Consider the following 17,992-nt stretch of genomic DNA (forward strand, 5'->3'; position numbering starts at 1 on the left):
ACAGTCTCAGAGAACTCTGGGAAAACATTAAATGCACCAACATTCGAAATATAGGGGTGGCAGAAGAAGAAAAGAAAAAGAAAGGGACTGAGAAAATATTTGAAGAGATTAGAGTTCCAAATTTCCCTAATATGGGAAAGGAAATAGTTAATCAAATCCAGGAAGCACAGAGAGTCCCATACAGGATAAATCCAAGGAGAAACAGGCCAAGACACATATTAATCAAACTCTCAAAAATTAAATACAAAGAAAAAATATTAAAAGCAGCAAGGTAAAAACAACAAATAATGCACAAGGGAATCCCCAAGGTTAACAGCTGATCTTTCAGCACAAACTCTGCAAGCCAGAAGGGAGTAACAGGACATATTTAAAGTGATTAAAGGGAAAAAACCTATAACCAAGATTACTCTACCCAGCAAGGATCTCATTCAAATTTGACAAAGAAATTAAAACCTTTTCAGACAAGCAAAAGCTAAGAGTATTCAGCACCACCAAAGCAGCTTTACAGCAAATGCGAAAGGAACTTCTCTATGGAGGAAACACAAGAGAAAGAAAAAAACTACAATAACAAACCACAAACAATTAAGAAAATGGTAATAGGAACACACGTATCGATAATTACCTTAAATGTAAATGGATTAAATGCGCCAACCAAAAGACACAGACTGGCTAAATGGATACCAAAAAGAGACCTATATATATGCTGTCAACAAGAGACCCACTTCAGACCTAGGGACACATACAGACTGAAACTGAAGGGATAGAAAAAGATATTCCATGCTAATGGAAATCAAAAGAAAGCTGGAGTAGCAACACTCATATCAGGTAAAATAGACTTTAAAATTAAGACTATTAAAAGAGGCAAAGAAGGACACTACATAATGATCAAGGGATCAATCCCAGAACAAGACATAACATTTGTACATATTTATGCACCCAAACAGAAGCATCTCAATACATAAGGTAAATGCTAAGAGCCATAAAAGGGGAAATCAACAGTAACACAATCAGAGTAGGGGACTTTAACACCCCACTTTCACCAACGGACAGATCATCCAAAATGAAAATAAATAAGGAAACACAAGCTTTAAATGAAACATTAAACAAGATGGACTTAATTGATATTCATAGGATATTCCATCCAAAAACAACAGAATACACTTCGCAAGTGCTCATGGAACATTCTCCAGGATAGATCATATCTTGGGTCACAAATCAAGCCTTGGTAAATTTCAGAAAACTGAAATTGTATCAAGTATCTTTTCCGACCACAACGCTATGGGACTAGATATCAATTACAGGAAAAAATCTGTAAAAAATATAAACACAGGGAGACTAAACAATACACTACTTAATAACCAAGAGATCACTGAACAAATCTAAGAGGAAATAAAAAAATACCTAGAAACAAATGACAATGAAAACACACTGACCCAAAACTTATGGGATGCAGCAAGAGCAGTTCTAAGAGGGAAGTTGATAGCAATACAATCCTACCTCAAGAAACAAGAAACATCTCAAATAAACAACCTAACCTTACACCTAAAGCAATTAGAGAAAGAACAAAAAACCCTCAAAGTTAGCAGAAGGAAAGAAATCATAAAGACCAGATCAGAAATAAATGAAAAAGAAATAAAGGAAACAATACCAAAGATCAATAAAACTAAAAGCTGGTTCTTTGAGAAGATAAACGAAATTGATAAACCATTAGTCAGACTCATCAAGAAAAAAAGGGAGAATACGCAAATCAATAGAATCAGAAATGAAAAAGGAGAAGTAACAACTGACATTGCAGAAATACAAAGGATCATGAAAGATTAGTACAGGCAACTATATGCCAATAAAATGGACAATGTGGAAGAAATGGACAATTTTTTAGAAAAGCACAACCTTCCGAGACTGAACCAGGAAGAAAAAAAGAAAATATAAACAGACCAATCACAAGCACTGAAATTGAGACTGTGATTAAAAATCTTCCAACAAACAAAAGCCCAGGACTAGATGGCTTCACAGGCAAATTCTATGTAACATTTAGAGAAGAGCTAACACCTTCTCAAAGTCTTCCAAAAAACTGCAGAGGAAGGAACACTCCCAAACTCATTCTATGAGGCCACCATCACCCTGATACCAAAACCAGACAAAGATACTACAAACAAAGAAAATTACAGAGCAATATCACTCATGAATATAGATGCAAAAATCCTCAACAAAATACTAGCAAACAGAATCCAACAGCACATTAAAAGGATCATACACTGTGATCAAGTGGGGTTTATCCCAGGAATGCAAGGATTCTTCAATATACGCAAACCAATCAATGTGATACACCATATTAACAAACTGAAGGAGAAAAACCATATGATCATCTCAATAGATGCAGAAAAAGCTTTCGACAAAATTCAACACCCAGTTATGAAAAAAACCCTCCAGAAAGTAGGCATATAGGGAACTTTCCTCAATATAATAAAGGCCATATATGACAAACCCACAGCCAACATCATTCTCAATGGTGAAAAACTGAAACCATTTCCACTAAGATCAGGAACAAGACAAGGTTGCCCACTTTCACCACTAGTATTCAACATAGTTTTGGAAGTTTTAGCCACAGGAATCAGAGACAAAAAGAAATAAAAGGAAACCAAATCAGAAAAGAAGTAAAGCTGTCACTGTTTGCAGATGACATGATACTATACATACAGAATCCTAAAGAGGCTACCAGAAAACTACTAGAGCTAATCAATAAATTTGGTAAAGTAGCAAGATACAAAATTAATGCACAGAAAACTCTTGCATTCCTACACACTAATGATGAAAAATCTGAAAGAGAAATTAAGGGAACACTCCCATTTACCACTGCAACAAAAAGAATAAAATACCTAGGAATAAACCTACCTAAGGAGACAAAAGACCTGTATGCAGAAAACTATAAGACAATGATGAAAGTAATTAAAGATGATACAAACAAATGGAGAGATATACCATGTTCTTGGATCGGAAGAATCAACATTGTGAAAATGACTATACTACTCAAAGCAATCTACAGATTCAATGCAATCCCTATCAAACTTCCACTGGCATTTTTCATAGAACTAGAACCAAAAATTCACGCTTTATATGGAAACACAAAAGACCCTGAATAGCTAAAGCAATCTTGAGAAAGAAAAACGAGCTGGAGGAATCAGACTCCCAGACTTCAGACTATACTACAAAGCTACATTAATCAAGACAGTATGGTACTGGCAAAAAAACAGAAATATAGATCAATGGAACAGGATAGAAAGCCCAGAGATAAACCCACGCACATATGGCCACCTTATTTTTGATAAAGGAGGCAAGAATATACAATGGAGAAAAGACAGCCTCTTCACCAAGTGGTGCTGGGAAAACTGGACAGCTACATGTAAAAGAATGAAACTAGAACACTCACTAATACCATACACAAAAATAAACTCAAAATGGATTAAAGACCTAAATGTAAGGCCAGACACTAGAAAACTCTTAGAGGAAAACATAGGCAGAACACTCTATGACATAAATCACAGCAAGATCCTTTTTGACCCACCTTCTAAAGAAATGGAAATAAAGCCAAAAATAAACAAATGGGACCTAATGAAACTTAAAAGCTTTTGCACAGCAAAGGAAACCATAAACAAGACAAAAAGATAACCCTCTGAATGGGAGAAATTATTTGCCAATGAAGAAATTGACCAAGGATTAGTCTCTAAAATTTACAAGCAGCTCATGAAACTCAATATCAAAAAAACAAACATGGGGCTTCCCTGGTGGCACAGTGGTTGAGAGTCCCCCTGCCGATGCACGGGACACGGGTCCATACCCCGGTCCGGGAAGATCCCACATGCCGCGGAGCAGTTAGGCCCGTAAGCCATGGCCGCTAAGCCTGTGCGTCCAGAGCCTGTGCTCCGCAACAGGAGAGGTCACAACAGTGAGAGGCCCGCGTACCGCAAAAAAAAAACAAACGAATCCAAAAATGGGCAGAAGACCTAAATATACATTTCTCCAAAGAAGATATACAGATTGCCAACAAACACATGAAAGCATCCTCAACATCACTAATCATTAGAGAAATGCAAATCAAAATTACAATGAGGTATCACCTCACACCGGTCAAAATGGTCATCATCAAAAAATCTACAAACAATAAATGCCGGAGATGGTGTGGAGAAAAGGGAACCCTCTTGCTCTGTTGGTGGTAATGTAAATTGATATAGCCACTATGGAGAACAGTGTGGAGGTTCCTTAAAGAACTAAAAATAGAACTACTATATGACCCAGCAATCCCACTACTGGGCATATACCCTGAGAAAACCATAATTCAAAAAGAGTCATGTACCAAAATGTTCACTGCAGCTCTATTTACAATAGCCAGGACATGGAAGCAACCTATGTGCCCACTGCCAGATGAATGGATAAAGAAGATGTGGCAAATATACACAATGAAATATTACTCAGCCACAAAAGAAACGAAATTGAGTTATTTATAGTGAGGTGGATGGACCTAGAGTCTGCCATACGAGTGAAGTAAGTCAGAAAGAGAAAAACAATACTGTATGCTAACACATATATACGGAATCTAAAAAAAAAACTTGGTTTTGAAGAACCTAGGGGCAGGACAGGAATAAAGATGCACACAGAGAATGGACTTGAGGACAAGGGGACAGGGAAGCGGAAGCTGGGACGAAGTGACAGAGTGGCATGGACTTGAATATACTACCAAATGTAAAATAGATATAGCTAGTGGGAAGCAGCTGCACAGCACAGGGAGAGCAGCTCAGTGCTTTGTGACCACCTAGAGGGGTGGGATAGGGCGGGTGGGAGGGAGACACAAGAGGGATGAGATATGGGGATATATGTAAATCCATAGCTAATTCACTATGTTATACAGCAGAAACTAACACACCATTGTAAAGCAATTATACTCCAATAAAGATGTTAAAAATAAAAAAAAAAGACACTTAAAAAAAACTGCTTTTGCTGTATCCCATAAGCTTTGATATGTTGTATTTCCATTTTCATTTTTCTTAAGGTATTTTAAAATTTTTCTTTGACTTGTTCTTTGACCCACTGATTGTCAGTAAGAATGTTGTTTAATCTCCATATATTTGAGAATTTTTCAGTTTTCTTCTTGTAATTGATTTCTAGTTCCACACCATTGTGGTCAGAAAAGATGCTTGATATGATTTAAGTTTTCTAAATGTACTAAGATTTGTTTTATGGACTAACATATGATCTATCCTATTCATTTGAGAAGAGTGTGTATTCTGTTGCTTTTGGATGGAATATTCTGTAGGTCTGTTAAGTACAACTGGTTTAAAGTTTCATTCAAAGCCAATGGTTCCTAACGGATTTTGTCTGGAAGATCTATCTGTTGATGAAAAGTGGGGTATTAAAGTTCCTTACTATTATTATATTGCTTGTCTATTTCTCCCTTAAGGTCTCTTAATATTTGCTTTATGTATTTAGGTGTGTCTGGGGGAATTTCTTTTAAGATTTCTGCATAAGGAGCAATGAGCAAAATTTTGTCAAATTTTCAGCAACTACAGATGTTTTCGTATATGTTTTGTTTTTGTTTTCTTTTCCTTCTTACTTCAGTCCACAGTGAAAGCTGACAGTATAATGCTGTAGTCTAGCTCTATGAACCAAAGCTAGCGGGGGAAGGAAGGAAAAGTTAAAATGTTCAGATCTGTAGTTTTTCAGGGATCTGACTGAGCATAAAATTAAGACATTCAAATATTAGAAAAATTCAAACATGTATTTACATCCTTCATAATGACTATATACATGTTCTTCTAAAGAATATCACCGATCTTCCTGATAGCAGCAGAAATAGTAACACCTTTCAGTCTACTGCTTTTTCACTCTAGTTTTAGTGTATCCACACTGATCAAGGCAATTATCAAGCTGTCCTTCCTTTAGTTAGATCAGAAAAAAATAAATACCATTTTTAAAACTACACACATACATCCTTCTAGATTTTGATACATAGTATGGGTGAGAAGAGAGTATGTCATTATCCGATCACTTTTCACTTCTGCCAATACAAATATACCACTTAACAATCCCTGTATCTCTTTGCCATTAAAATGACTATAGTCTCAACTACTTCACTCCAAAATTAACAAAAGGAGTAATAAAAACCAAAATTACAAGGAAAAAAGACGCCAGTCCACAACTAGCGCCAAATGAAATGTTGAGCACCTAAACATGGCCAATATAAATAAATGCACATAGGTTTGTCTAATTTGACTTTAAATACAACAAATCCTGAAAACAAAATATTCTAATGAAATAGTAACGAGAAACAAAACAATGTTGAGAGAAGTTAGTGAGGGAATTTAATTAAGACCCCAAATGGACTCAAAAAGGAAGACATCTCTTCCTTAGAGAGAGAAAACAAAGAAATAGGCTAGACAGTCTTGATTTCTCTATAAAATAAACAAGGTTTGCCTGTCACAAATGATTAGTAAAGATGATGGATACAAAATTGGAGACGGTTTTGAGTAAGTGTTGGTCAAAATAATTGAAGAGTCTAACCTTACACTTAAAGGAACTAGAGACAGAAGAACAAACAAAACCAAAAGTTAGTAGAAGGAAAGAAATAATAAAGATCAGAGCAGAAATAAATGAAATAGAAACAAAGAAAACAATAGCAAAGATCAATAAAACTAAAAGCTGGTTCTCTGAGAAGATAAACAATATTGATAAACCATTTGCCAGACTCATCAAGAAAAAGAGGGAGAGGACTCAACTCAATAGAATTAGAAATGAAAAAGGAGAAGTTACAACAGACACCACAGAAATACAAAGCATCCTAAGAGATTACTACAAGCAACTCTATGCCAATAAAATGGACAACTTGGAAGAAATGGACAAATACTTAGAAAGTTATAACCTTCCAAGACTGAACCAGGAAGAAATAGAAAATATGAACAGACCAATTGAAACTGTGATTAAAAATCTTCCAATAAACAAAATCCAGGACCAGATGGCTTCACAGGTAAATTCTATCAAACATTTAGAGAAGAGCTAACACCCTTCTCAAACTCTTCCAAAAAACTGCAGAGGAAGGAACACTCCCAAACTCATTCTATGAGGCCACCATCACCCTGATACCAAAACCAGACAAAGATACTACAAACAAAGAAAATTACAGAGCACTATCACTCATGAATATAGATGCAAAAATCCTCAACAAAATACTAGCAAACAGAATCCAACAACACATTAAAAGGTTCATACACCACGATCAAATGGGATTTATCCCAGGGATGCAAGGATTCTTCAATATACGCAAATCAATGTGATACACCATATTAACAAACTGAAGGAGAAAAACCATATGATCATCTCAATAGATGCAGAAAAAGCTTTTGACAAAATTCAACACCCATTTATGATAAAAACTCTCCAGAAAGTGGGCATAGAGGGAACCTACCTCAATATAATAAAGGCCATATACAACAAACCCACAGCCAACATCATTCTCAATGGTGAAAAACTGAAAGCATTTCCTCTAAGATCAGGAACAAGACAAGGATGTCCAATCTCACCACTATTATTCAACATAGTTTTGGAAGTCCTACCCATGGCAATCAGAGAAGAAAAAGAAATAAGAGGAATACAAATTAGAAAAGAAGAAGTAAAACTGTCACTGTTTGCAGATGACATGATACCATACATAGAGAATCTTAAAGATGCCACCAGAAAACTACTAGAGCTGATGAATGAATTTGGTAAAGTTTCAGGATACAAAATTAATGCACAGAAATCTCTTGCCTTCCTATACACTAATGATGAAAAATCTGAAAGTGAAATTAAGGAAACACTCCCATTTACCACTGCAACAAAAAGAATAAAATACCTAGGAGTAAACCTACTTAGGGAGACAAAAGACCTGTATGCAGAAAACTATATATAAGACACTGATGAAAGAAATTAAAGATGATACAAACAGATGGAGAGATATACCATGTTCTTGGATTGGAAGAATCAATATTGTGAAAATGACTATACTACCCAAAGCAATCTACAGATTCAATGCAATCCCTATCAAATTGCTAATGGCATTTTTTACAGAACTAGAACAAAAAAATCTTAAAATTTGTGTGGAGATACAAAAGACCCCGAATAGCCAAAGCAGTCTTGAGGGAAAAAAACGGAGCTGGAGGAATCAGACTCCCTGACTTCAGACTATACTACAAACCTACAGTACTCAAGACAATATGGTACTAGCACAAAAACAGAGATATAGCGCAATGGGACAGGATAGAAAGCCCAGAGATAAACCCACATACCTATGGTCAACTAATTATGACAAAGGAGGCAAGGATATACAATGGAGAAAAGACAGTCTCTTCAATAAGTGGTGCTGGGAAAACTGGACAGCTACATGTAAAAGAATGAAATTAGAACACTCCCCAACACCATACACAAAAATAAACTCAAAATGGATTAGAGACCTAAATGTAAGATCGGGCACTATAAAACTCTTAGAGGAAAACATAGGAAGAACACTCTTTGACATAAATCACAGCAAGATCTTTTTTGATCCACCTTCTAGAGTACTGGAAATAAAAACAAAAATAAACAAATGGGACCTAATGAAACTTAAAAGCTTTTGTAAAGCAAAGGAAACTATAAGCAAGATGAAATACATCCCTCAGAATGGGAGAAAATATTTGCAAATGAATCAACGGACAAAGGATTAATCTCCAAAATATATAAACAGCTCATGCAGCTCAATATTAAAAAAACAAACAACCCAATCAAAAAATGGGCAGAAGACCTAAATAGATATTTCTCCAAAGAAGACATACAGATGGCCAAGAAGCACATGAAAAGCTGCTCAACATCACTAATTACTAGAGAAATGCAAATCAAAACTACAATGAGGTGTCACCTCACACCAGTTAGAATGGGCATCATCAGAAAATCTACAAACAACAAATGCTGGAGAGGGTGTGGACAAAAGGGAACCCTCTTGCAGTGTTGGTGGGAATGTAAATTGATATAGCCACTATGGAGAACAGTACAGAGGTTCCTTAAAAAACTAAAAATTGAATTACCCTATGAGCCAGCAATCCCACTACTGGGCATATACCCAGAGAAAACTATAACTCAAAAGGATATATGCACCCCAATGTTCACTGCAGCACTATTTACAACAGCCAGGTCATGGAAGCAACCTAAATGCCCATCAACAGACAAATGGATAAAGAAGATGTGGTAGATATATACAATGGAATACTACTCAGCCATAAAAAGGAATGAAATTGGGTCATTTGTAGAGATGTGGATGGACCTAGAGACTGTCATACATCATGAAGTAAGTCAGAAAGAGAAAAACAAACATCGTATATTAATGCATATATGTGGAACCTAGAAAAATGGTATAGATGAACTGGTTTACAAGGCAGAAATTAAGATACAGTTATAGAGAACAAACGTATGGACACCAAGCAGGGAAAGCAGCAGGGCTGGTGGTGGTGGTGGTGTGATGAATTGGGAGATTGGGATTGGCATGTATACACTGATGTGTATAAAATGGATGACTAATAAGAACCTGCTGTATAAAAAAATAAATAAAATTAAATTAAAAAAAAATAATTGAAGAGTCAGGAAGTAATAAGAGTTGTTACATGTTGTAGAGAAAGGATATACGTACTGATTGGGGCCTACAAGACTAACACCTTTTGTGGGGCCTGGCACCACTGAAAAAAAATGGCACTTTAGAATTAGTCTTTCTTCCTCTGATTTCTAGGCTGTCTCCTAAATTAGTTGAAGCCTGGACTTAAGTTATAAATGTAATCAAATAAAACATGGTTTAATATAGTAGAGACTGAAATTAGGCACAAATTCTATGAAATATGGTAAAATTCAGCAACATAATCAGAAAGGGTCACTGATCTCTCATGTAATATGTGTGGCCCATGATTGTCTAGTCACTCTAAACAAGAGGCTGAGTATACCCACTTAGTTCCATGAAAAAGAAGGCCCTTTGGTCTTCTCTCCCTATGCAACTTGACATATATACTTTTAGTGTTTGCCACTGCATATACTAAATGCTACTAGCTGAACTAGTTTCCTCCTCCAGTGGACTATGTGGGTCCTTGTGGACCTAATGGCTGCCAGGCGAATTACTACTTCCATTACTGAACCCTGCCTGGACTGCTGAAATCTATGAACATTTACTTTCCGCCTGGCTAAAGAGGCTAGAAAGGCAGCATTAAAGCTTGCTTTTATGTAAAACTTACAAAGTCTATGTTCTCTGCCTGAAGGTCTGCTTAGTTTCAGGGTGTTTGGCTTTGCTCTACCTGGAAAACTTAGAAATCAGTATTTAACCGATCTAAAACAAGAAAACAACAGGAAAAATAAACAGTCAGAATTTAATTAACTTGAATTTGCAAAAGCCCCCTAACTTCTCAGGCCTCAGTTTTCTTATCTATAAAAAAGGAATTAATTTGAGGTCCTTTTTAGTGCCAACACATACATACATACACAGCAAAATCTTCATTTCTTTAGAAAATACAGCTTACAAGGAGAGTCAACCCAGGTAAAATTATAATTAATCAATTTAAGACAATTCTCTACATAGCTATTCATTTCCATAAACTTTAAAAAAACAGTCAGGTATGAATAAAAACAGAATCCAGTTTCCTTCTCTGTAAAGAACATCTTGGAAAAAGTGTAGTTTTTAGAATCTCCCAGTCTACAGAAGGCAGATCTTCACATACGTATTAATTTACAAGGTGGGTATAGGATTTTATGAAGGTAGATATACAGACCAGACAAAACTACCAGAGAATATAGTAGTTTTATGTTTAACATATATTTTGTATGCATATATTATACATATATATATTAGCATGAGACAGAATGTTATAAACATTACTTCTTTAGCTCACCTATATATTTTTTAAGTGACTAAAACTTTTAAAATACATTATATATATCATAAACAATTCTACAAATAGATATGAGTTATAATGAAATCCATTAATAACCTGATATCCTGTCCAGGCACCTTGAACATTCTGTTTACCATTCCTGGGAGTCTCTTTTGCTCCTTCATCTAATTTACTCCCATCATCCCTTCAGAGCTCAGCTCAAGTTTTAGTTCACCGAGCAAATTTTCCCTGACAGGGAAAGGTCCCCTGTTAAACTCTCTCACTGTACCCTATAATTCTTTCATACTTAACAATACGTACTAGTGGAGCCTCTTGTGTAATATCTTTTAGCTCTGTAAGGTCTTTAAAACAAGGACTCACCAATCTTATTTTCTATTTTACCTCTAGAACCAAGCACAGAGATTTACAGAATGAATGAATGAATGAATGAATGATTATGGAATAATTGTTAGAAGAATTTTCTAGCTTAAATATTTCAATAAAATAGAACACTGTTCCAGACTCACTAACGCTTTCAATGGCACCACCATATGGCCATTTCCCCATTTTTCTTCTGGTATTAAAAGTACAATTATCTTTTCCACTAAAGTAAATACAAATAATGCAGAAAGTTTTCTTTATAAGAAACATTACCATTTAACAAACCACTAAGATAATTTACTTTCTTTTGCCCAGCGCTGTCCATCTTAGGTAAGATTTACCTTTGCTTAATACATTATTCTTTTCATGAGCAGTAGTTAAAAAAAAAAAAAAGCTAGCAAGCAGTGAAACGTAAGTCAACAAATGACTTAATTTACTTTTGAAAGCCTTAAAAACATTTTCACATTACAACACAAAAGTTAACAAGATTATACAGATGAAAAGGGGGAAATATCCAAATGGGCACTGAATCAAGAACAATGCTTCTTGCTTACAAATAATGTATTTCTTTCAATACTTATTTATTTTCCTCAGAAATCAGCAGAGAATAACTGAAGCTGCTTCAGTAGCTTTCAAAATATCATATAAAAATATTCTTTGTAGTGACATCCATTACTTTTGTCTACTTAGCCAGCTCTCCTTCACACTACCGCATTCACTTCTTGAGCAAACTGCTTATCCCTCCAACATTTCTATGGTCCTCACAGGGCTGCCAATGTAGTATCCTCCTTTCCACTAGCCATGAGGTGGGCTTGCTATCAGATAGCCAAAAATCTTACCATACTCTTCTCAACAGAGTGATTAGTTTAAGCAATTGGCACATAACCTCAGACAGGCCTGAGTTCCCAAAATATTTTGGGGAATAGAAGTGGGAGCAGAGGGTTTCTTCTCCCTTGGTTAATAAAGTAAACTTAATCCAAGAATTGTCAACAGCCCTGAGAGAATGAAGCCAAAAAAGGAATGATGGAAAGGAAGAGAACAATTCTAGATATTTTATTCTCTAGATTCGGAAAATCCTGAAACTAGCTCTAGTCCTTGCTTTTCCATGATTTAGTTATCTAATAAATCCCTCCAAGCGCTTCTTTTTTTGTTTAAACTAGGCTGGGTAGGATTTGTCAATTATAATCAAGAAGTCCTAATACTTCCCATATTTATTTAGGTATCACAAAAATAAATCTATTTTTTAAAAATAATACATATATTTTTAAAACTTCTGTTCTCTTACAAGTCTAAATAACGTTATATTGTAAACTCTTCCCCCCCACAATTTTTTTTCAGCTTTACTAGGCTATAATTAACAAATAGAAACTGTATATATTTAAGGTATACAAATTGATACATAGTGAAATGATCACCACAATGAAGCTGGTTAACATATCCATCACTTCACATAGCTTCTATAACTTTAAATATATATAAACTTTTAAAGAAGCACAATGTACATGCACTCTTTAAAATTTTTATGCATGTATGTAAATCAAAAAACATAAAAGTTCACATATATTAAATTTACACATCTTCAATATTTAAAAATGCTAAGTGTATAGAAAGGTTTCAACACTCTCTCACTGCCAATTACCCAGAATTAACAACTTTCAGTATTTTTAATAGCTGGTGATAATAAGCTCTGCTAGTATTTCTTGATTTACCAATTTTAAATATTATCTTTTAACTTCCTGCTGTGATAGAAGAGAATTAAACTCCTCACACAAGTACATCCTCCCAACAGTCATTCACTATTATTTCCTCTATTATTTATCTTTGTAACTTTAGTTACACCTTTATTTACGGTTTCATGTACTGACACTCCATTTTGTAAAATAAGAATTTTAAGGAAGGATATTAGTGCCCTTGTCCTTCACTTTCAACTTGCAATTTCCATCAAATAGTCTTATATTGAAAGGTTAATAATTCTCCTCCGTTCTGTAATTATAATTATTTTTGTGCTTTAAAAGTTTGAAGTCAATAAGCATCATTTACACGAAGAAAACTATATATAAGTAACATTCAGTGCATATCTAAGTAGTTTGTTATGACTCTGTGTCATTTCCTGTTCAGATTATTTTTTCTAATTGCTTTTTTATTTCCTTTGCCTTGTCTACTTTTATCACTACCTTAAATGGTTCCAAATTCTCAAGGTGTTTCAAGTCTCCATTTTTACTGGATATTCCCCTCTTGGAGGTGACATATCTGTAAGACCTACTATTTAGCAGCGACCCTGGAACTTCTCTTCTGTCTATCTTAAGTAAAAGCTACTGTTTTCTAGATCCATTGTCATCTGGTCTTTTTATATTATACCCCATTTTTCTGGAGTACATTCTCTAATAACTTCCCAAGAAAATGTGGACAAATCAATCTCCTAGGTCCTTACATGCCTGGAAATATTGTTTCTACTCTCACACTTCACTGACAGTTTGAATGAGTATAAAATTCTACACTGAAAATAATTTCTCTTCAAAACTTCAGAGACATTGATTCATTATATTCTACCACCCACTGTTGGGTGGTAGAATATATCAACAAACATCAATCTGATGTTTGTTCCTTTGTAGGTGACCTAGTTTTTTCTCTCTAGAAGGTGTTCAAATCTGCTTTTACATTCTTGTTATTTTCAAATTGCAAAATGATGTATTTAGCTGAGTATTTTTTATATTCATTGTGCTGAGCACTTCTTGGGCTCTTTCAGTCTGGAAGTTTATGACTTTTATTTCTGGGAAATTCTTTTATTATATATTTATTTGAAAATTTCCTCCAACATATATTCTCTAAATTCTTTTTCTGGAACTTCAGCTAGTTAAATAATGAACCTCCTACATGAAGTCACTGTATCAGTGTTCTTCTGAGCATTCCTTCACTTTGGTTTTGTTTTACATTCTGGATTATTTTTTCAACTTTACCTTGCAACTTTCCTACAGAATTTTAAATTTTAACCATCACATATTTTTAATTTCCACAAACTCATTTTTGGTATCTCTTTATTCCTTTCACACAGCATGATATGTTGATGTTTTAATGTCCTACAAATCTTCTCAACTCTCTCTGAAAATGCTAATTATAGATTTTACATTTCTCTTTTAAATTTTTTGTTTTCAACATTAACTGTATTTCTTCCAGAATTTTTTTTTTAGTTTGTTTTCATTGTATTTTTTTCATGTTGAAGGCATTCCCCAAATGTCTGATGATTCTTGAATATCCATTAATATCTAAGAATAAAGCCACAAGCAGTTTAATTGGGAGCCCTGTGAGCAAGCATGTCTAGAGTTTGGTGACTGGTAAGTTTTTCTTTAGGGTAATTAAGTGATTAGGTAGCTGTCTCAAGAAGAACACTTAATTGCCAGAATACAAAGGTCACTGCTTCAAAGTCATTTAATTTCATTAGAGAAAAAAAGAAAGAATCAATGCTGTTTCCCCACCCTACCCAGGCCCTAGGGTCTAGTGAATGGCCTGAATGGAAAAACTGCAATTAACTCCTTTATCTGTATTCTCCCAAAGTATCTCATTCCCTACTCTCTATTTCATACCTATAGTGTTCAAATTCTATACCTCCCTAGGATTCCAAAGGGAAGGAGGCAGGACAGATGGTCTTCCTCCTATCTTATAAGGCAGAGGATAATTTTGTTTTATATGCTACCCACAGTTTCAAAAAATGTTTTACAAATAATAAAGTATACACATACATAAAAATAAATATATAAAACAAGAGTTTTACAAAATAATACTTATCCCATGAGACACACTCTGATATTTTCTATTGTATTTTGTAATGTTGATAAATGAATACAAACCCACTAATGTGATGTGAGTGTAATGTGAGGAACAAAAAAAGAAAAGAAAATTAAGTTGTGACTTGCTCTGACATGTTTCAAAGACACTCCTCTATCTGTTTTCTTTCCCAAAGAAAATTGTTGAAATCTTTTCATTCACTGATGACTCTTCTCTATTTTCTTTTCACTGTATTTCCCTCTTTTACTTCTTTACTATTTTAGTAGGATCTAGGAGGGCAAAAACGATAAATACAAGTGCTCAGTTTGTGATCTTTAACTCGAAGTCCTTTACAAGTATTTTTAAAAACCAAAGTTTCCTAACCTCTTTCTGGCCCGATTTAAGATCTATGATGGCCTCAACTGCTGCTGGGATTTACCATTAAAGTTTGCCAAGGGAATCTGGGGAATTAAAAAGGAAAGGAAAGTGCTAGTAGTAAACCTAAGAATCTATATAACAATTCCACTTAACTCTAAAGCTAAAAGTAAAATTGTGGTTAAATGTCCAAAATTAAACCTAAACACTTAAATGAAGAAATAGAAATCTTTTTGAGGGAAGACTTTAGGAAAGGTTTCTTCTGCAGGGAAAATAATCAAAAACCAGTTCTCAAATATATCAAGAAAATACTTTCGTAAGAAGTAAAGAGTACTTACAAAGCAAGGCTACTCAAAACATATTGTACGTGCTCACATTCATCTGGGAATGATGCACTGGCTGATGTAAAACAGCAAAGTGCAGTCTGAAGAACCTGAAGCTGTGGCAAAGGGACCTGCCATCTTCCAGCATAATCTTCAACCACCTGATAGGGAAGCAATCCAAAAAGTACATTATTAGAGAAAATGTTAAATTTGGATAAATTAAATTATACCAGATAAATTAAAATATTAGTTCAGCATGAACACATGATTTAGGAAGGGGAAAAAGTTCTTTATTGTTTAGTTTCATGGTATACATCTGAAAACAAAATGAACTATTATTTGAAAATGTGGAAAAGAAATATAGTATATAAATGGCCACACAGTTCCGCTGCCAAATGTTGTAACAAATGCCTTTACATCCCATATCTAGTTTTTGTCAAAATGCCAATTATCAAATATTAAAATAGCTAGACAGTAGACTATAGTAATAAAGAAAATTAGAAATGAGCATGCATTATTATTACCATTAATATTTACAAGACTGAACTGTAAACATTCTGGCAACAAATGAGTATTATAGTGGTGTGATACTCTGATTAGGAAAGTTTAAACTGTACCATACTGAGGAGAAAAGAATACAGAATATAATCAGTCTTGGCTCTGTCACTTAACTAGTTTTATGAATTGGGTATGTCATCTTCCTTCTCTATGCAGTAGTTGCCTCACCATAAAATGGAGATAATAATGCTTATCTTGCAGATTTACTCTGAAGCTAAACTGGGAATAATTTATGAGAAAACATTTTAGAACCATCAATTGCTATAAAATGTTAATTATGATATCTCATATGCAAGACTGCTGTATTAAAACTATTATATTCTAGAAATTCACCTTATAAAACAGGTTGGCAAACTATGGCATATAGGCCAAATTCAGCCTGCTACACATTTTTGCATGACCTACAAGCTAAGAAATGGATGTTACATTTTCAAATGGTTGAAAAAAACATTTTGTGATGTATGAAAATCACATGAAATTCAAATTTCAATGTCCATAAAGTCTTATTGGAACATAACCAGGTTCATCCATTTACATATTATCTATGGCTGCTTTCCTGCTACAACAGGTTGAGTAGTTGTGACAGAAATCATATGGCTCACAAAGTCTAGAATATTTAATATCTGACCCTTTACAGAAAAAGTCTGCCAACTCCTGATTTAAAAGCTGGTAAAACTAGAGCAGAGTAGAAAAGCCAAGAACATTCAGAGCTCAAGGACTTTTCATACTAATCACTTCCTGTTGGAGATAATTTTCCATGAGTCTCTTGTATTTCCACAGTTTTTTAAAAGAGGCCCTGACTGCCTTCATCCTTTCAAAGATGTTTACAGGGAACAGCCTTGAAAAATAGAGATGATATCCATGATGCCCCTGCCCAAAGCAATGTGTCTCTCTGGAGCAAAGGTCAGGCAGATATGCTTGCAGACCATTATAAAAGATTAGGACTCCCTAAGCTTGGGGTTCGTAAGCTGTGATATAAACTTACTATGAGTTCAGGATCCACCTGGGCCATTCACATCACCTTTGTGACACTTGAGGGGCAAAGGGAACCATCATGAACTTGAAGCACATGCTGCTTGCTGTGCCATGAGTAACAGAGTCTGCTATCTCTGATCCAGGAGTTTCATGTCTTGGGCCAGCATTTGTGAAACTGTGGCAATCTACCTTAGATAAAATCCCAGACACTTCACACTTGTTTGACAATTCTAAATTGCATTACCAGGTGTCTAGCATGTCTCCAATGTTTCTAGGAACATGTATGGATAAAGAAGAAAGCTAGAGAGTATTAGCTCTGTGAACTTGTATCCCCCTTCTATATCTAGTAGTCCTTACTAGCTGGGAAGTAAAAACTACTAGTAACTATGATGACTCCAAGTAGTCATCCAAACCACCACAGGCAAAAAAAAAAAAAAAAAAAAAAAAAGAAGAAGAAGAAGGAGAAGAAGGTTAGATAAATGGTGGTTTCCTGGCTTTAAATTTTCTCTTCACTAAAGTGTTTGACCACCTTTATTGCCTCTTTTTGGCCCCCACACCACGATTCTGGTGCCACATAAAAAACAGGTACTAACAGACTCACATTTTTTCTACCTTTAATCCGAAATAGTTTGCCCTAATACATTTCTACTTACAACCTTATGCACTTCCTATTTATGGGCTGGGTTTATCTCCTTAGAAGAGAAGCTTTCTACT

General features: G+C 34.8%; 1 protein-coding gene across 3 annotated transcripts in view; it reads right to left on the reverse strand.

Moving 5' to 3' along the window:
* ZNF654 (zinc finger protein 654) overlaps window positions 1-17,992 on the reverse strand; it is a 94,064-nt gene that overhangs the window by 56,094 nt on the left and 19,978 nt on the right. For all 3 annotated transcript variants that reach the window (XM_067739183.1, XM_067739181.1, XM_067739180.1), the window contains exon 2: window positions 15,761-15,906. In XM_067739183.1, the coding sequence (XP_067595284.1) occupies window positions 15,761-15,906 (146 nt within the window). The remainder of the gene's footprint in view (window positions 1-15,760; window positions 15,907-17,992) is intronic.

Source organism: Pseudorca crassidens, chromosome 5 (genome assembly GCF_039906515.1).
Source record: "Pseudorca crassidens isolate mPseCra1 chromosome 5, mPseCra1.hap1, whole genome shotgun sequence".
NCBI lineage: Eukaryota > Metazoa > Chordata > Mammalia > Artiodactyla > Delphinidae > Pseudorca > Pseudorca crassidens.